Source organism: Athene noctua, chromosome 10, assembly GCF_965140245.1.
Source record: "Athene noctua chromosome 10, bAthNoc1.hap1.1, whole genome shotgun sequence".
Taxonomy (NCBI): Eukaryota; Metazoa; Chordata; class Aves; order Strigiformes; family Strigidae; genus Athene; species Athene noctua.
Window position 1 is genome coordinate 13,826,059 of NC_134046.1, and position 19,686 is coordinate 13,845,744.

Here is a 19,686-nt window from a genome sequence, read left to right on the forward strand (position 1 = left end):
TCGCATTTAAGAAACCGTACAGAGGACAAACCTCAGTTTCTCTGGGCAGAGGTGTATGTGACCCAGCACTGAATGGCTTCATCAGTCTGACATTTTAAGCACATCTTTTATGTTTTGTAGTATGAGTTTCTCATTCTAGTATTGCTTTATCACTTACCTGTCTTTCTGGAGCAGGCAGCTCTGCCACCACTCCTGCTGCCCCTACAGAAGTTGCTAATTGTGGCTTATTTGTCCATGTGCAAAATCTACAGGGGACAGGAAAGGCAGGAGATCCCCATGTTAACAAAATACTTCCAGTAGTAAGGGGTTGTGATACAATTTCTCATTCTAAGTTGTTATGTTTGCTTTGGCTTATCACCTGCTAGCCTCAGTTCACACCTCCTGACTCAGGCTCAGGGCTCACCTACAGTAAGTACAGACAAATTCTCCCCCATCCAGTAACCATTGAGTTGTCAATTCCCTCCTGTTCTGATCTCTGGGTTTCAAAATAATGTTACTTTATACTTCAGTTGGAGATTCCTAAACACTATACAATATTCTCTCCCACAGATGGAAATAGCAAACCTCGAGAAAAGAGAGGTAACTCCATGAAGAGTGCTGCTGCTGAACAGCCTAGCAGCCCTGCCTCCTGGCCCGGTGCTCTGCCAGCCTGGCGCGACAGGAGGGAGGCTGCGAGGCCTCCGCAGCCAGCACCACCACGCTGCAGCTGCGAGCTGAGCTCGAAGGCTGGCACTGCAGTTTCAAGCTGCTCCAAGGGTGAGCTGAGCCGTGGCAGCCCCTCACCACCGGCACAGAGGGGAAGCCGCTCTCGCAAGCTGCCTGACAGCCCTTTGCAAACACACAGTCATCTCCATCCATCACACTCCGTGCTAAAAACTCTTCCAGCCTCACATTTTGTGCTGAAAACTGACTCGCATCTTGTCCCTGACGCAGCGCATCCAAGACACATTGTCCAAGAGCCAACCAGGGATTCATTTGCTTGATTTTTACTTACGAAATTCACAACTGTTCACCAAAGGACCCCATAGACTTTTTGGAGAAAACTCTGATCCCTGCAAAATAGGAGAGCGGTGGTACAGAAGCAGTCTGAAAGTGGCAGCCAAACTTCTGAGAAAGGAAAGTACTTGGCTGAGTTGCTTGAGGCTCTTGGGCTTTTTATTTGTTTGGTTGATTCACTATCTGTAGTCAAATAACGTTTTTGGAAAATCATACATTTCTGAAAGATTTGTCACCCAAGTTGCCTTAGTTAGGTATGAACTGAAAGAATCCATCCAGTTGTCTAGCAGGTCACCTTCAAAAAAACCCAAACACCCAAAAAAGCCAGAAACCCGGAATTTTCTCATGTGGAAAGCTAGTAATAAAAATTAAAAGAAAACCCCAATTCATCATACAGAGAGCTGAACCATGCTTTTTAAAAACAAATTGGCAAATTATGCTTACATTACTCTTCCAAAGTCACACAGCAAGTCAGTGGCAAACAACCATCCAGCTGCTGTGCACAGTCATGTGCCTATTCTGAGGTACATTACGATGCAAAATCCAGATTGTTCTTTTTTTATATTCAACCTATAGTCCTAATTATAGGATAAGTTATTGGGTTTAGTAAGTTAGGTTTATTGTGAATGTTCTTCAGTTATGTGCCAGTATGATGAGACAAATAATTTACTCCAGGATAACATTAGGATGCTTTTTTAAGTTGAACGATTGCTGTTTCCACCATTCTATTGATTAACCCTGAAGAGCAGGAGTGAAGAAAACCACCGTGCCCTCCGGGGTACAGCCTGCCATTTGAACTGTGCCTTCTAAATGGACAGAGCCAACTCACCCAGCATTCAAAACCTTCCAGACAAATGGACAGCAATGTTCTTCTTCAGGAAGGTACTAAACCAGCCATGAAATCGATGCTGCCAGCTCATCAGGAAGTGCTATTGTCTGTAAATGAGTCTAACAGATCTACCCAACCAGTACTTTCTTGCTTTGACTGAACGTTTCTTCTTCTGGGAGCCAATTCGAATTCTTGGCTCTGGAAAAGGGGGTTCATAATGGGCATCAAAATACAACTCTGGAAAAAATACACTGGTTGCTTGGATAAATGATAATGCGTATGCTAGTACCACTCTGACAACACACACTGACTCCCACAGGATAGCACGGCAAGAGTTCCTTTTTCCACCAACATCTGCAACACTACGTCCCAGTTTACATCATTTTGCAGCACCAACTACCAATATATCTATGGTCTGCTTCTACAGAAAGCAATAGAAATGAGATAATACACAGTTGAAAACCAGTTTTTAACCTCACACTCACTCAAGAAGGCTTTGAAATATACAGGAGCTTTCTATAAGCAAGGGTTGATCAAAGGATGAAAATGAAAATACTTAGATTCCATGGAAACCATTCTGAGTTTTGCCAGGGTCAACTCTCTTCTGTCTCATGAAGTGCTGAGCAGATGCCATCACCACAGTGCACAACCACGTTCCCACTGAATGCAACTGCAAAATTCTCATAAGAGTTCAATAAATACAGCAATTTCAGTGGCAGCTGAGGACACTCAGACACTCACACGGCTGAGCCCGCACCTTCCAGATCACATGGGAGGATTATCCTCTAATTGCCTGTATGGGGCCCTTCTCAGGATAAGATCTTAACAAAAACATTATCGCAGTCACACGCATTACGCTGCCAGCGTGCCTCCCACATGGGAGGGTTTGTCCTGAATCCTTAGCAGAAAATTCCTCCTTGCACCCACTGTCACACATTGTGCCTTACAGTGCTGCGTCTGCCATTCGTAAAGGTAACGTCTCCACCTCTTCAAAGTGAAGGATGCTTCAGCTCTACAGTTACAGAGCACGTCAGGAGTTGTTCGGAGGAAACCTGCAAGCAAGTGTGGTGTTATTCTAAGAAACAGCCTCGCATGGGTATCAGACAAGCAGATGTCTTCAGCTAATGTAGGACCTGGCCACTGGCAGGAAATGATTCTGCGAGTGGTGCCTGGACACATTTCAAGAGCTGAAGCATAGCAGGCTGATTACCAGTTCTCACCTTTCAATCTGAGACCAACTGAGAAAGGTCAGAGCTGCTGCTGCTAGGCCAGACATATGGAATTAATTTAAATGTCTGGCAAACACCTTTACCAAAATATGCTGAAAATTCTGCTATTGAAAGTAGCTCAGCAAGCTGAGTTGGTTTATCCTACTTGAATCACAACACTCTCCCTTACTACAGGCCTCGTGGCAGCACAGAGGTAAGCAAAAGCTGCAAGCTGTAAGCAGCAAGACACACGTCACAGATCCTGGCCTGCCCAGGTTCCCTGCTGCCTGAGAGTGGGAGCTGCCCCTGCCGGCCCTCACTGTTCTGAGGGCAGAGGCCTGCAAGCAGGATGCTGGCAAACCACACCGACTTTATCTACAACTTAGAAAATGCTGCAGTAAAGGTGTAGTGTCACGGGCTGCTGCAGCAGTCACCAGGGACATAACACGTGGGGATACACACCGGCGCAGCCACCCCCACGGCCCGCATCGTGGCACTGTCACCATGCTGAAAAGATCTTGCAGGGTGCCAGCTCTGGTTCAGAAGAAGCTAAACCCAGTCGTTCTCTCCACTTTAGCTTAAGTTCTCATCAAAGAAGCCATTTCACAGAAACTTTCCCCTGTATGTTTATGACCCAAATTCCAAGGTTTTAATTCTATATTTTCAGACTTGAATCACACATTAAAAATAAACTGATGGAATGAAACCCACACCTTCCCTCTCAGAGACACACTCTCACACATACACTTCTCCTGTGAAAGCAAAATGATGCTTCAGAAGGTTTAATGGCAATAGCAGTACTTCAAGCATCCTGCTTGTTATTAAAATGTCACAGCGGAATCAGAAAGTACGCAGGAAAACGAAAACAAACAGTGCTGTTGCCAGTACGCACTGCAACTGCGGAAGAATGAGCTGCAGGGACAAGTTGTGTTTACATTTATAAATCCAATGCTGGGAAAAGGTAAAGACTACGGGATTTGAAGAAGAGAGGAGGAGGGGAAATGGTGCCTCTTCAGCTTCAAGCAGTTCACACTTTGTCATACTGATGCAGTCATGGCCATGGAAGAAGTTTGGGGTGGCCCATCTCTCTGTGCCTCCTGAAAAAACATCTAGTGGCTAGATTTTTATTTTTAAAAAAATTCTAGTGCTGAAAACATGCCAAAGACAATAGCCAGAAGATGAAGGAAATCCAGTACTTTTTTATAACAAGGGGGGAAAAAAGGAAACGGCCACCCATGGCTTGCCACCCAAAGGGAAATGAATTCTGGGGCAGCTGCGGCTCAGGTGCCGTGTCAGTGCTCAGCTGGCAGGGCCGGCCGGCTGCTCAGCCAAAAACCTGCACGGCCCAACCCTTCACACCCGACATTTTTGCACCCTGGCCCCGAAAGGCTTCAGGGGCATGAGGGGTGCTGTTGGCCACCCGCCCGGACCCGGACCATGGCCTGAAACTGTATTTGCAACCTGCGACAAGTGTCACCCACCGGCTCCCTTCTGTGAACGCTCCTCGAGGAGAACGCCAGGGGCTGGTGTGTGTGAGAAGAGCGGAAACGCGCACAGACCCGCGGCCTGCACGGATGCTTCCCCCTTCCCCTGGGTTTTTTGGTTACAGCTGCCTATTTACTGCCCCTCAGGGCAAAAGTCTACCTCGGTTTTCTCACAGCCGGGTGTCAAACACAAGCCCGCTCTCCCGGCAGGAATGTTTCCCGGGCCACCGGCACCGGCGACAGCTGCCTCATTAACGCGCCCGGGCAGGAACAACCGGCCCCTCCGAGCCCGCCGCGCTCCGCGGGGCCCGGGCGCCGCCTCCCGCCCGCGGCGAGCAGCGGGGCCGCGGCGGCGGCCGCCGGGCAGTAGGGGGCGCTGCCGCCAGCGTGCAGGCGCGGAGCGCGGCGCCCGGCCCGGAAGCGGAAGGGGCGGGGCGGCGGCGGCGCGTGGGGCCGGTTGGGCGGCGGGAGGCCCCGGCTCGGCGGGCACCGGTTACCGTCACCGGCGTCCCGGCATGGCGGAACCTGAGGCGGGCACGGCGGCGGCGGGTCAGGGTCTGGCTCCAGCCCCGGGCCCGCCCGAGGAGGGCGCGGGGCTCGCGGCCGTTATCGGCGCCACCGTGCCCACTGGGTTCGAGGTGACGGCGGCCGAGGAGGTGCAGGAGAAGCTGGGCTCGGCCTCCAGGATCAGCAGGGACCGGGGGAAGATCTACTTCGAGGTCCCGGCCCGGGGCCTGCCGCAGGTCCGTGAGGGCTCCCCGGTCCGCCGGCGGGGCCCGTCCGCGGCTGTGCCCCGGGGAGCGGCGGTTTTACGGCAGAGCCCTGGATGAGGCAGAGGCTGTCGTCTGCGAGGCGGCCGTTAGGAGAAACGCGTCAGAGTTGCGCTTCGGCAGGCTGGGTTTCAGGAGCCAGGTCCGGCTTTAGGCTGGGTTTGCGAGGGTAGATGAAGGCAGAGATGCAGCTGATGTCGGCGCAAGGAGCCCGGCTCTGCCGTAAAGCGACGGCGCCCACGTGAACACGAGTGGAAAAACGCGCTCTTAACTCTAGGTGTAGACGGCCAAATTCTAACGACACTGCACGCAGTCCCCTGGTCAGTGACGTGCCGCTGTGGTTTCATTTCTTCCAGGTCCATCGCCTAAGGTCAGTGGATAACTTATTTGTTGTTGTTCAGGAGTTCAAAGACTATCAATTTAAAGAAAACAAGGTGAGTTACTCCTCGTTTTCCAAACAGTCGTGGGGTTTGGAGTGTTTTTTTTAAATTTAAGACTAGCTTCATTAAGTATTCTGTTTCATTAAGAAGGCTTTTTCATTTTATTTGTGATACTATCCCAGTTCCTCTTGACTGACTTGTAAAATCTGGCTTGTGCAGTCGCGTGGTCTCACATCATCAGTTAAATATGTGGCATCGGCAGAATCTAGGATGGGGCCTGATACCGTGCTCATAGGACACACGTAGGCACAGGACAGTACCACTTGGGTCACTTAATTTAGTGTTAGCTGTTTATTGGACAAGATAAATGATGAAATACTACGAGTCCTGTGACTTTAAGTGCAATTCAGTTTGGTTAGGTCAAAAATATCACAAAGACCCGTAAGCTTTGCTTAAATGTGTAGCAGGTTACACGTTTAGGAAACTAATTTCAGAGATTTTAAAAAGGGCTGTTTTTAAAGAGATGGAATGACTTCAAAGCACAATTTTTTTTGTCTTTGAAAGGAAGATGCTCTAAAGGATTTGGAAGATTTGGTTAAAAAACTGCCTTGGACCGATCCGTTGAAAGTTTGGGAGCTGAACAACAGCTTAAAAAAGAAAAAGACAAAACGCAAAAAACATAATCTGCAGACCACTGCAAGCAAAGAGAAGTTGAATGAGGATGGAGAAGAAGAAGGAGCAGATCAAAAAGATGCTGGAAAACGGGAGGACTGTGCCCAAAACGCTGCGGGCATAGAACCCACTAATGGCCAGGATACGGAACAGACCCAAGGAGTGGCATCCCGAAAGGGGGAGGAGGAGGATAATGAACAATCGGATGCTAAAGACGAATCGCAGGCAGGTTCTGGGAGTGCGAGCCAGACTGGCAACGGGAGGACAAGCGAAGGAGAGGCGAAGGTGTTGAAGTTCCGTGTTACGTGCAATAGAGCAGGAGAGAAGCACAGCTTCACGTCCAATGAGGCCGCGAGAGACTTTGGAGGAGCTGTGCAGGAGCACTTCCAGTGGAAGGCTGACATGACTAACTTTGATGTAGAGGTATAGTGCTGTGCCTTGGAAATACCTACATTTCTGTTGTAAAAATTATTAGTTCTTAATTCTGATGCTTAGAGAGCTCCAAAATGCCTTTGAAAGGTGACTCTGGACCTGAAAACTGGTAATGCTGAAGTCACGGCCACCTCAGAAGCATTAATTTTACTGGCACGTTATGTGCATCCTCAGACCCCACCACTTGCTAGTGCTTTGGCTATCATAATAATCATCTCATGTGGCCCAGTGTGGGCACCTCTCCTCTTCCTCGGGTCCCTCTTTTGCTCTGCCTCCTCCTCAGGTTAACTGATGAACATAACTGCAGCCAGTGCAGCGGAGCTGGTGCTCAGCAGCTCTCCCTCAACCACAGCAAGAGCTCTGGTACCAAGTACTGCCGCCTCCTAGAGCTTCCAGTCTCATTCATATTTAAATGTAATGTAGGCGCCTTCTGCTTTGCTTTTACCCTCGTTAAATCTTTCCTTAATCCATTGTTTTATATCGGTGTTAACAGAAGATGTTCCATCTAGAAGCTGCAGTTCTATGGGTGAAGGGTACAAGAGGGGTAACATTAACTGTCCAGTGTTTATTTCTGTTCATAGGGGAAGCAGAGAGGTGGAAAGGGCGACCAGCAGACGTGGTCCAGTGGTGGTGTGGCACCACTGCTTTCGAGGGGCAGAAAAACAAAGTTTTCTTTGCAAGTGTATTAAGGGCTGGCCCATTGTCCTGTGACAGTGTTTCTACCTTCCAAATTAACATGGTGGAGGGGACCAGTGATAGGATTTTTATTACTGCTTTGCAAATGCTTCACTGTGACTTGCAGAACTTGCCAAAGTTCTCCCCCCTACTTCTAAAAGAAACTTTTTAAAAGTCAGCATAATGGTTATAGCACTTTTTGAAGTCTTGTGTAAAAAAATCTGTGTGAATGAGAGAATGTTTATTCTTCTGTGTGAATGGGAGAATGTGTGAATGCTCTCCTGAATTTTGTCTGTTGTTGCCGTTAAAACAGTGCTTTCCTTTTCTTCCAAGAATGTTTTTTATATGTAGCTTCCTGTGTTTTAAGTTACCGTCCAAGGTTCTTACAACAGGTGTGCTAGGAAAAACTTCTGTTACTCCTGAAATTTACTTCAGGTTTTTTCTTTAGGTTCTTCTGAATATTCACAATAATGAAGTGGTTGTGGGTATTGCATTAACTGAAGAAAGTCTTCACAGAAGAAACATTACACATTTTGGACCCACAACTCTTCGTTCAACTCTCGCTTATGGCATGCTTAGGTCAGTGTGACTGCACAGTATTATATTATTCTCAGTTAGCAAGTCCTTTTGTTTCAGAAATTAGATCATTTATCCTCCTACTACTTCCTCAAGAAGTAAAAAAAAGAAAAAGAAAGCATGGTTGCCAAAAGTGTGCTTTGTAATTAACAGTGAATTTTTTCCAGCTAAGTAAACATTTTCTGTGTTATCCAATTTTCAAAATACTCTATTACATTCTTTAAAGTATTTCACTGTATTGCTGCTTATATAATGCTAATTAATGAAAGGAAAAAAATTATATAGAAGATTTTTGTTAAAGGGGTAGAATCAGAGTGATTAAAATAGTTCAGTTTTCCTTCTTTACAGAATCTCACATTATTAAGAGTTTTCTGACCATCTTTTCTTCTGTTCCTCAGACTCTGTGATCCACAGCCAACGGATATCATTGTTGATCCCATGTGTGGTACAGGTGCAATACCAATAGAGGTGATTCTTCCTTTATTTTTTTAACTTAATAAAACTTGGCAGTATCTGCAACTGAATAATACATGTAAGTTTTCTTGGTAATAACTGAATAGTCGACTCCACAAGTATCTCAGCAACTTCTAAAAAGATACAAATGCACTTTCTGTAAATGACCTCATTTTCTTTCCCAAAGCTGTAACAGGAAGAAACTAAACCCAGAATTATTTTGAGCTTTTTAAGGTGCATAATACTTGTAACAGATACCTGTTACAGAATTTTAAAATCCTTAGCATCCACTTCTAGTTACTTTGTTGTATTCTGTGATCTTTGGGTAATTCTGTTTGGTTTGTTTTCAATTAAGCAGTGTTGATGCTAATGTTGCTTATTAACAATATTTCCCCCAGGGAGCTACAGAATGGCCTAGCTGCTACCATATTGCTGGTGATAACAACCCACAGGCTGTAAAGAGAGCAGCAAACAACATCTGTTCTTTACTAAAGAAAAATGAGAATAAGGAAAGGTGAGAAGAGTACAGGTGATGTTCCGCTCCTGTAGTACCGTATGTAAAGAAATCCATTTTGTATTGATGCATTTGACCACCTTATTCCTATTTTCCTATTTGTTCTTTTGTTAACATAGAGCTCCTCAATTTAAAAATATTCTCAGTAAACCATGTCTGAGATAAACGTCTTTGCACTTGCAGCAGCACTTCCCTGGGCATACCCTTGGACATCATTCAGTGGGATATCTGCAACCTCCCTTTGCGGACTGGTTCTGTGGACATTATTGTGACAGACATGCCATTTGGAAAGAGGTGAGCTGTCATTGAAGTGACTGTACTACCTGCCACTGCTGCCTGTGCTTGCCTGGCTGGGGTTAGGGTTCTCTCCGGTTCAGTACTTAACCGGGCCTAACTAAGTATTGAAGTACTCTGTATTAAAAATGCAGGTTGAAATTAACAGTAAATGTGATCCTGAATGAGCTAATCCACATCTGAAAGACCAGCAGCAGTTAACTATTTTTTCAGTGATCACAAAGGGGATCCTAATTTATTTTGCAGGATAGGGTCAAAGAAGAAGAACTGGGATCTCTATCCAGCCTGCCTTATGGAGATGGGCCGGATCTGCACACCAGGAACAGGCAGGGCTGCGCTGCTTACACAGGACAAGAAATGCTTTGCCAAGGTATGTTCTGTGGGAGAAAATCAAACCTATTCACACTTGAAAAGATACTGAGGAAAAAAATTGTAAGCTGACTTCATTACAGGAGATGATCTATTTTTAGAGCAATAATTAGTAACATTTAAACACAGTTTGGGACCTAAAGAGTCATTTGATATTGCCATCAAATGTGATTTAGAACAAGCAAAAATTATTTCTAAAGCAAATCCACATATAGTCTGGAGGCCACCACCACTCTTTGGCTGTTTTTTATTGTAGGCCTTGTCACGAATGGGACACATCTGGCGCAAAGGTCAGACTGTATGGGTGAATGTAGGGGGGCTTCACGCTGCAGTGTATCTTCTGAAACGCACCTGGGAAAGAGCAGAAGAAAAAAGATCATTCTGGTAACCAGCGTGGAAGAAAACAAGCAACACCTCCAGAATTTTCTGAATGGCAGTCTGGTAAAGCAGACACCTGAGAGCACAGGTCTGTCAGTTCCTGAGGAAAAAAAAACAAACAACGTGTAGGAATTGTCTAACACAAATATTAAACCAGGGATCAACTTGAGAGCTATCAGTTGTACTAAGTGTTCTGAAACCTTGTTATTCAAATCACCTCTTTCCTCCCTGCCACCCAAACTGAAATTCAGTAGTGGAATTAGTAATGATTTCCTTTTCCTGAGTCGTCTCTACCATGTCCATTGTATTTCTCAGTTAAATGTTTATTTCCTCTGCTTACAGTAGAAAACATGTTGAAGCAGCTTTGGAGGTAACGGTTAATTCTCAAACTGTAGAAATTGTGTATCTATCTTTAAAATGACTAACAGGCCTACCAAGACTGTCATCTTGAAGGGTTTAGAGAGTATCTCTTTAATGTAGGATTTTCCCAAATTGAAGTTTTCTAATTTATACCATTGCTTAAACATAAACTAAGATAATAAACCAATATCTGTTTTTTATGGCCTGCTAAGCAAATGTCAATTAGTAAAGAGTATGCTGATGCTGCTGTTTTTCTTACCTGTTACCTCAATTTAGTGCTAATTATTAGTAAATACCTAATTCATATTTTAATGTACCACTGCCATGGGGGTAACACGCAGCCTTAGCAAACTGTCTGCAGTTATGATCTGAGAACACAGATACTATTGGCAATTACATTAAAAAGTTTGTTTTCAGTGTCTGCTGTAGACACATCAGGGTGGCAATATGTTTAAATTTATTAGGTGATTTAACTGCTGTAGTTACGCCACAATATTTACCAAAATATTTACATATTACCTGTTGAATAACTTGGTTGCAAATATTTTTTTCTTCTGTGAATGTACTGTGATTTCTCAGGCCTCTTACTCTTTGTTCATCACAGACTGAAAACACTAGTTACCCGTTTGACATTTTCATTAAAGTGTATTCATGCTAAGTATGTGTAAGTGTTCAGAGGTGAATTAACAAGTATTAAAGTTTTAGAAGTTTTACATAGGTCATAAGTCTTAACTGTATTCTTTTTCTGGTCCATGTCCAGTAAAGGATGATGCAGTCCTTTTTTATCCAGAAAGACAGCTCTATAGTAAATGTAGTGTCAGCAGTGTCCATTTCTTTCCCACACCGCTCAAGGTGATGCACGCAGTCATTGCATGAGGTGGCTTTCTAAATGCTCCTGTTCTAGTAAACTCTACAACTTAAACTGGATGTATTACATTCTTAAAATGCATTATACCTTAGTTGCTTGTTACTGCTAAAATTTTTTTAAAGGAAAGCCAAGCACAGTAACATTTTAAGACCTTGTCGTGTGCATTTTTAAGGTTTGGGGTTTGTTTTTTTTCTTGAGTTATAGATGAGAATGAGTTTAGTAAAATGCCCGTCATCCCTTTTGGTCTGGAAGGTGATCGGGTCATGTTTTGTTTTTTAAACCATAGCTAACATTAAATAGATTCAAATTGGACTGACGTGATACAGCAAACTCAGTTTTAACTAATACCAGTAGATGAGAACCAAGATTACTGACTGCTGCAGAGAATTTCTATTTGATTTTCAGTACTTGTCCCTAAAATGTATGGCCTCACATAACTGTGTCATGTCATAGGAAACTGTGAGTTTGAGTCAGGAATGGGAAGATGTACAGTGATACATGTGTATCTCTGCTCTTATAAATGTGAAGTGGTGCTCTGAGTTGTACAATTTAAGGCAGTTTCTCTTAAAAGATTGTACTTCTGGTTTCATGGATCATTGGTACCAGACACTGAGAACAGCTTTTTCCAGTTAAGACAATGACCTCTTTGGTTATATATGCTGTGTAATTCCACAGTGCTGCAGTTTCTTAGAATAAGTATCTGAAATATGTGCTTCTTCCATGGTGTGGATTTACTGTTTTCCTCTCATAGAAGAAAGGCAACTTCTTTTGAACAAGGGCCAACAAGCACCTCCCCAACAGGTCTTAGATGTTCAGCTGTGCTTGGAAAAAAATGTAACTGACAGATGATGGCTTCTCTTGGGTCATTCTCTACCCATTTACGTACTTCTCCCTCAGGGGCTGCTAGAGGGACAGTACAGAACTTACAAAAGGGCCACTCATTGTTAAGTATTCTAAAAGAAAAAGCTGACAGGTGTTGAGACACAAGGAAAAGGCACTGTCTTGATTCTTTGGGCGCTGTAACCTGTACTGCCTATGGCAAAAAAGACACTAACCTGCCTTGGTGTGTGAAATGCTGTTTTGAGGGGGTTGTCACATCCTTGGGAAAGCAAAACCTCATCTGAGAAAGCTTACCCCTTTTTCCCCAAGGGCTGAACGCTTTTGTGGGTGCAAGAGACCTAAAGCCTTCGGTGTTTCAAGTCAGCTTAAAGGGTTTTGCCAGAAGTCTGCCAGGGTGGCTGGAAAGAACGTCCCAGCGAAGCAGATCACACCTCACAAGACCCGCCTAGCTGTAATTTAGGTGCTAGATGCGCATTTCCCTCTTTAACGTGGCACAAATTCCCCCGGCACGCCCTGTTCCGTTTAGTGCCTTATTTTCGGGTAGAAGCGCAGCCAAGGCGGTTTCTTGATCCGCCCCTCACGGCCGCCATGTCGCGGACAAGGCCCCGCCGCCCGGCGACGCGCATGCGCGAAGGGGGCGGGACCGCCCCCTTCGCGCATGCGCGTCGCCGGGCGGCGGGGAGAGGGCCTGGGGATGTCACCGCCGGGGCCGGGCCCGGGGCCGGGCGGGCCGTGCCTGCGCTCCGTTAACACCCGCGAACTCTCCGAGGTAGTTTTCAACAACCGGAGCCCCCGCTCCGTCCTGCCGATCTGGGTAGATTTCGAGGGCAGGCCGCAGCGCTACCCGGTCCTGCAGCCGCGCACCGGGAGGATCATGCACAGCTACCGGGGTGAGTGCGGGGGGGGGGGGGGGGGGTGCTGCCGGCGGGTCCCCCCTTTTGTCTCCGCCACCCATCTCGGTGACACCCCCGCTACGATCGCGCAGGGCCGCCGGGGCTGCGGCATCTAAAGGCGGAGCTGATCGGTTCCTTCGGTTCCTCCTCAAACCCGCGCGTTCAGAACTGCGGTAACCGCAGCGTTCTCTCTCCCAGGTCACCTCTGGCTCTTCCGGGACGCGGGGACGAACGACGGACTCCTCGTCAATCAGCAGGAGCTGTTTGTAGCGGCTCCCAACGTGAATAAAGCAGACATCACCCTGCCAGGTAACCAGAACAGGGCTGCGTGGAAACCGGTGAATTTTGTGCTTGATCTTTTTGTACTTCGGTGATCTAGTGAGAAATCGCATACTTGAATAATCTGCCTCAAAAATAGGAAGAGCTGGTGTGGGTTTCTAGCTAGAGTCGAGGCGGTGTGTCGAACAGAGCTATGGACATGCCTCTCGTTTGTAGATGTCTGGGTTCCATAGTGCGCCTCATGACAAGAAATAAAGGGGTTTTTTCTCTTTTTAGCAAGCCTAGCGTGTTGTGGATGACGCTGCGGCGTGTCCTGTTCTGTATTGGTGGGTTGTCAGCAGCACTTAATGAGAGCCCTTGTGACGAGGTCGTGTGTGTGTGTTTGTTTTCAACCTCAGTGTTCACCCTGAAGGAGAGATGTCTGCAGGTTGTTCGCAGTCTGGTCAAACCGATGGACTACAGGAAACTGGACATTGTTCGGTCGCTGTATGAAGAGCTGGAGGATCATCCTGATGTTAGGAAGGATCTTCAGCGGCTTTCTCTGGAGAGAAGTGAAACACTGAAGAATGGAATTCTGGAATAACAGTTACTCACTTCAGACTCTTTAAACGGCAAACTACCGAGTTGCAGCAAGGATAGTCACTGCGAAATATGCCAAGGACTAACGTCTGTATTTTAAATTCTGAAACATAGACTCAGTCAAATTGTGGTAAACTTGCTGTGACGGTAAGTCAGACCCCAAAGACTAAACAGCGTGTAGAAGTGCACCAGGTTCCTGATGGTTCAGTTCTGTTCTTCGTTATGCATATTGCAAACTGATGACTCTAGAGGCCTCGTGCAGGTGATGCTCGGAGACATGTTATTTGGACTGTATCTCAGAACACTGCGTAGGGACATAGATCAGGTCATCTCTTTGGATAATATGCATACAGATCAACTTTCTTTGTATTGGAAAGTAAATTACACCAAGGATTCACTTAATTCAGACTGTCATCATTATAAGTGGCGGACCAACACCAGTGTTTCTTGAATAGTTTGTTTTCAATGGAATTTAACTCTTTCACACTCAACCCAGACTTGGCTGTGAATCACCGAGCATGGGGAGCTGTTTGTGTACACAAAGGTTTCCATCACCCACCTCCTGAGGGCCTGACCTGAAACGTTATGTTGGTGGAAAGATGACATGTAAATGCTTGGGGGTTTTTCTGCCTCTTACCTTTCTGTCATACAACCTTTGCAGCTGACACGTTTTTACACAGATCATACCCCAAATGCCTTATTTATCCTTCATGGTTGTATTCTTGACTACTTAATCTCAAGGTGATCCAACCTAGGTTGCCATATAGACTGGATCCTAGTTTTGGGGCACCTTCCTCCTCCACAGCTGCTTCCCCAATACAGGCGTATCAGGTAGCGTTCCTAGAAGGTCAATGCTCCGAGTTGTACCTTTTCCTATCACAATGCAGTAGTTCAGGTTGTAGTGGGAGGCATTTTCAGGAGCATGGGCCACTCCAACTGCTTGTGTCTCCTAAGGAACAGACCGCAGACTCCATCATCTCCTACTGGCCTATTGCTAGATCCAGCTCATAGACAGATCCACACTTTATTACAGGCTAAGCAAGCAGAGAAAACATTTCTTTACCTGTATTCTCTTCCCACTGTGCTTGAATTGAATGTGCATTTCTGTGACTGTACACATGTACTCCAGAGCAGCATAGTTTGTAGCAGGTACATGAGTTGTCCAAGTAAAAGAAGTGGTGCTGTTCAGTGTTGGAAGCAGGTTGATGGGAGATGATAGCAGTTATTTCTGTGGCATACGTTTCTTTCCAGTTAAACATTCTAAGAAACACAGCTGTGAAACTGAGAATATCAACATATTCTGTAAGTATGAAATGTCTCCCCTGTTGTAGACTTGTTTTCTTACATATTGGAAGTGTATTAATTGATCTTTGTCATAAAAATGTAAATCTGTTAACTTTTTTTACACCAGTTCTGTCAAACACCTTCACTGTGCTTGTGACTGTGTGCTTGTGTTCCTGCAGTACCCCTGAAAGTCATTCTGCTTGGATCAGTAACAGATACTTTGGGATTGAGTTTACAAACCATTCAGCCCCCTGTTGCTGCAGGACTGTGTCGTGGCTGACAGTGTCGCAGTTTTGAAAGTCGCAGCTTTGACAGTGTCTGTCCATGAACAATTTCTGCTCTTGCTGCCTTTAGCAGGTCTCTAGCAGAGGAAAGCAAGCCTGTGCAGGCCTCAAGAGCAGACATCAGAAGCCCCCCAGCTCCCAGGGAGCCCTTCAGTTAAAGGGTGCAGCGCTGTGCTCTGCAGGTGGGGTCCTGCAGGTATCCTGGAGGAGTTTCCCTCCTGCTGCCCCTGCAGTGCTGCACGTGATAATTAACCTGACAGCGCTGCCAGCCACTTCCAGAACACTGGCCTGCTTCACCCTGGAGTTTTAATGTAGTAGGTATTAGGTCTTAGGTTTAACATATCTGTACATACCATACACATTCTGAGTATTTCTGATTTATGTGGGATCTACGATCTCTTCTGTTGCTTATTTGAATACTTCACATTTATTCCATGAGTCTGTGACTTCCAGTATCCAACAAGCCGTTGTTACTTCCCTAGTACAGTTTGTCACTGCTAATGGATCAGATTCCTTGGATTTCTGCATGTTAGCAGACAGCAATGCATACTTATGTATCCGTAACTTGCCAGAACCAAACAGGAAAACTACCTCATGATCTCACTGCTCACAGGAGTATCCTGTCTTTGCTTAACTTCTAGTTACATCTACTGAATTCCAGGTCAACTTAATCCCTTGGCTAAAGAACAGTTCCTTATAGGCAACAATTAGTTGTGGATGCTTGGTCAATTTGCTGTGGTTCACCCTCATCAATTTGTGTTTTAAAAGTGAAACTTACTTAATTCTTTGGAAGAGTCAGTGCATTTACTCACAGAATCTTCAGCAGAAGGTGGCATTTCCCTGAATCCTTGAGGTATGTGAGTCGTAGGACAAATCTTACAAACCCTGCTTCAATTCTGTAGCATTTCCCTTCAGCACAGATGCTGCCCTGCACAGCAGGCCAGCTGCTCTCCATCCTCTCCTGAGGTGGCAAACACCTCATTTGAAGAACAGAAGCCAGGCAGATTGCACGAGGCAGCTGTCTCTATGTTAGGCACTGTAGCATCTGACTTTTAGTACCAAAGTATGTTATTTGGATCTGGCTTCACAACTTCATAATATCACTTCATTCTGCCAACAATAGCTGACTACTTGTTGCACAGCCACTAAGAGTAGGAAGTACCTTATTTTTAAAATAATGATTGCCTCTTGCCTAATGTATAGCAAGAGACAATCCATGCTTGAAATCTAATACTTTCCCTAGACAAGATAACAAAGGAAATTCTACTTCCATGTTGCAGATGAAAACAAGTTTTCCAAAGTTATGCAAAAGTCTGGTAGAGGAAGGGACACCACCGCTACAAAATCTGATGCAGAACCTGGTTCACACAGCTGCCTCCCCTATTCCTCCCACAGCTGTCTTCTTGCAATGTAGATATGTTTTCTTGTGATGTGAATTCTGTAACTACTTTGCTAATTTTACCTCTCACATACCACCTAAGTGTTGATTTTCCTGTTGACAAAGAATTAAATACCTTTTTTTCCATATGTCAGGTTAAAAAACTTAGCAACTTCCTCTCTGAGAAGCACTTTAAAACATCTCTCACAGATAGCTGACAAGGGTTTGTTTTTACTGCCCACCGAGTCACACCTGATACTTACTACATTTGGTTGTCTTGCCACAGTCTGACAGTACTGCTGCAGGTCTTGCTGGTCTTGTCATTTTAACCTGCCTTGTCTTTTTAACCACCATGGCAGTGATTGAAAGCGTGCTAAACTGAGTTTAGCTGCGCTAGTCCTAAGAGCCCCATTATCAAATACTCGCAAGACCCCACCATGGACTAGTTTGGTAATAACATCAGCCCAGCTGTGTATCTTAGGTTTTTTTACTTAGAGGCATTCTAGCATAAAACCAATTTGATTACATATTGTTTGTCACTGGAATGCAATAACTCATGATACTTCTGATATAATTTGGGTTTCATTCTGCAGCCAAACTCATGACTTGAATATTTATTCAAAGCGCAAGGCACTGGCAGATGTGAGGAAGTAATTGACATAAAAGCCCATTCAATTAGAATTGTTAAAGCAGGTGCATAAATGCTGTACTAGCAAGTTTTGGTCATTAAAGAACTCCTATTGATAAAAAAAAAAAAAAAGTAAACAAACCCAGATGTTATAGACAGGTAAACTTCTGGAGAAATGCTCAATATATGCAAGAAGGTATAATTCTCTTCTGGAGTGCTCCTTTGGGTCAGAATAAAAGAAAAAAAAAAAAAAACTAGAGAAAACCTCAGCTGGCTTTTAAGACATGAACATTGGAAAATGGAGCCTCCCACCAGTTACTCAGCTCGGTTAGTAATAGGTGAATGTTGTCATTTATTTGTGACAACTACATTTGAAGATGTGGGTGGTTTTCAGCCGGAGTCACAGCGCCGTCCCACCTGACAGTCGTGGGAGCAGCAGGAAGTTGAGCGAGAGGTCGGGACTGGGCTGAAAATTCCAGCTCGACAAAACTGAGTGTGGGGCAGTGGGAATGTGCTGCTGCAGGAAGTGGCCTGCCACAGCTGAAGGTGAAAAACTCCAGAGAAGTAACCAGTTATTCTGGCATTTGGTGTCCAGGGACTCAAGGAGGACACACAGCAGTACAGAGTCCTGCCTAATAGCTCATCGTTTGAAAATTAAGGCAGAACAGCAGGAACAGGTTGTCTGAAAAAGTAAATTTCAGTTCCCTTGTAAAGCCTTTTATTACATATAATTTTTAGGGCAAAACTGGACCCATACACAGTTAGATGCATTCTTTCCCCTTGTTTTCCCATGAAGCAAATAGTCCAAAAGGTGTCACAGTTTCTTCCCAGTACCCAAGGGAAAGAAGTGTAATTTCTTCCTGCTTTTACCCAACTCTTTGCAACGCAGATTTCAATCTCATCTTACATGACTTTCAGAGATGCTCTGGTCATCTTCCCACAACAGAGAATTTAGGTATGTGCCAGAGGGACAGTAAGCAGGGAAAAGGGAGGGGAAAAAGCCCATAAGTTTAACTTATTATTGTTGAAATAGCACTACTGCTAAAACAGGGAGGTCCTAAGGAAATCTACGAATTGTAATATTTTAAATAATAATACACTTTGGATATTTTTCTGTCTTTTGATCTTATAGCTACAGTAATATCACATTTTTCAGCTTTTCCTTGCCACAGTGGGTTTAAGAAAGTAATTGTTACTTTAATGGTACTTGAAAGGCTCATGATTTTTGAGGCAAGAAATACAGAAAACTGCCAAAGTTTGAAAGTTTGATACTGAAAACAAGAGTGATCTGTATGGTAAAATACATGCAGATTATAAAGAACTCCTAAATTAAAAACTCTCAAAATTTACAGTACTGTTTCCAATTAATACAAAAGATCTAGGGCTGAATATGAACGAAAAGAACAGAAAGAGGAATGGGTTACAATTACGTATTGCAAACTGTCCCACTGTGGCAGAGGTACAGCTGTAAGGCTCTCCGAGTAGGTCGTTTTGCCAGAAGTATTTGTAGCATGTACACTGGCAAATTAATTTATTATAAACTTTTATCTAAAGCATGTTAAGTACAAAAAAAAGGGAAAAACTAAAAATTTAGAACAATTTTTTACTTTAAGAACGTATTTTAAACCTAATCCTTGACTAGCGAGACCTGGCCATATCACCACTTCTGATGTTTTTTCCTTCTCACTCCTTGCATCTGCTACCGCTCTACGTATTGTAATAAGTGAAATCCTGTGTGCTGCAACGATTGTAAAATCCTGGCAGCAGGGTCACTGCTCGGTATTCGCTGGCGGTGCTTTTTACTGCCCTCTCTGTTGGTGTGTTTCTTCCTTAGATCTTGCGAGATTTTTGAAACTTTCTCCATTTCCACTTGTACAGCGCCCAGTGCAGCCGGGAGCAGGGCTGGTGCAGCTCCTAGGGGCGCCTATGCTGAAATATACCCACACGGGCAAATAAACTGCTAGCCGCCTGCCCTGGAGAGGTGCCAAAGCCTGGGCTGCGCAGGCCGGTGGCTCTGCCGGGCACCGCTCCTGACCCGCGCACGCCCGGCCGCGTCTGCCCCAGCAGTTGCACAGCCTGTCGGCAATACCAGCTGTGCGTAACACGCAGGAAGGCATCGCTCCCCTCCATCGCATGAAACTTGTAGTTTGGCAACCCGGCTGGGGCAACCCGCGCTCATGGAAAGGAACAGCTGATTTGCATGTGGGGCCGGGGCATGACGTCAGCAGGAAGCAGCGGAGTGTGGTCTAACCCTGCCCAGAAA

At 45.1% G+C, this 19,686-nt stretch overlaps 2 protein-coding genes across 2 annotated transcripts; both read left to right on the plus strand.

Annotated features, from left to right (window-relative positions):
- Window positions 1-4,951: 4,951 nt before the first annotated feature.
- On the plus strand, window positions 4,952-11,109 carry THUMPD3 (THUMP domain 3 tRNA guanosine methyltransferase). Its single transcript, XM_074914564.1, has 9 exons — window positions 4,952-5,260; window positions 5,644-5,721; window positions 6,232-6,762; window positions 7,895-8,025; window positions 8,421-8,490; window positions 8,874-8,989; window positions 9,173-9,283; window positions 9,530-9,653; window positions 9,909-11,109. The coding sequence occupies exons 1-9, from the start codon at window positions 5,033-5,035 to the stop codon at window positions 10,038-10,040; spliced, it is 1,521 nt and encodes a 506-aa protein (XP_074770665.1). The 5' UTR covers window positions 4,952-5,032; the 3' UTR covers window positions 10,041-11,109.
- Window positions 11,110-12,764: 1,655 nt separating this feature from the next.
- Window positions 12,765-15,278, plus strand: LOC141964323 (von Hippel-Lindau disease tumor suppressor-like). Its single transcript, XM_074914588.1, has 3 exons — window positions 12,765-12,988; window positions 13,190-13,300; window positions 13,669-15,278. Exons 1-3 carry the CDS (start codon window positions 12,793-12,795, stop codon window positions 13,851-13,853), a joined length of 492 nt encoding a protein of 163 aa, XP_074770689.1. The 5' UTR covers window positions 12,765-12,792; the 3' UTR covers window positions 13,854-15,278.
- Window positions 15,279-19,686: the final 4,408 nt, after the last annotated feature.

What these genes read in the sequence shown, in the direction of transcription:
- THUMPD3 (XM_074914564.1), top strand. Translation starts at nt 5,033, where the DNA reads ATGGCGGAACCTGAGGCGGGCACGGCGGCGGCGGGTCAGGGTCTGGCT. An exon ending in CTCGCTTATGGCATGCTTAG is followed by an intron (nt 8,026 to 8,420) that starts GTCAGTGTGACT and finishes TCTGTTCCTCAG; the next exon opens with ACTCTGTGATCCACAGCCAA. An exon ending in GACATGCCATTTGGAAAGAG is followed by an intron (nt 9,284 to 9,529) that starts GTGAGCTGTCAT and finishes TTTATTTTGCAG; the next exon opens with GATAGGGTCAAAGAAGAAGA.
- LOC141964323 (XM_074914588.1), top strand. Translation starts at nt 12,793, where the DNA reads ATGTCACCGCCGGGGCCGGGCCCGGGGCCGGGCGGGCCGTGCCTGCGC. An exon ending in GATCATGCACAGCTACCGGG is followed by an intron (nt 12,989 to 13,189) that starts GTGAGTGCGGGG and finishes TCTCTCTCCCAG; the next exon opens with GTCACCTCTGGCTCTTCCGG. An exon ending in AGCAGACATCACCCTGCCAG is followed by an intron (nt 13,301 to 13,668) that starts GTAACCAGAACA and finishes TTTCAACCTCAG; the next exon opens with TGTTCACCCTGAAGGAGAGA.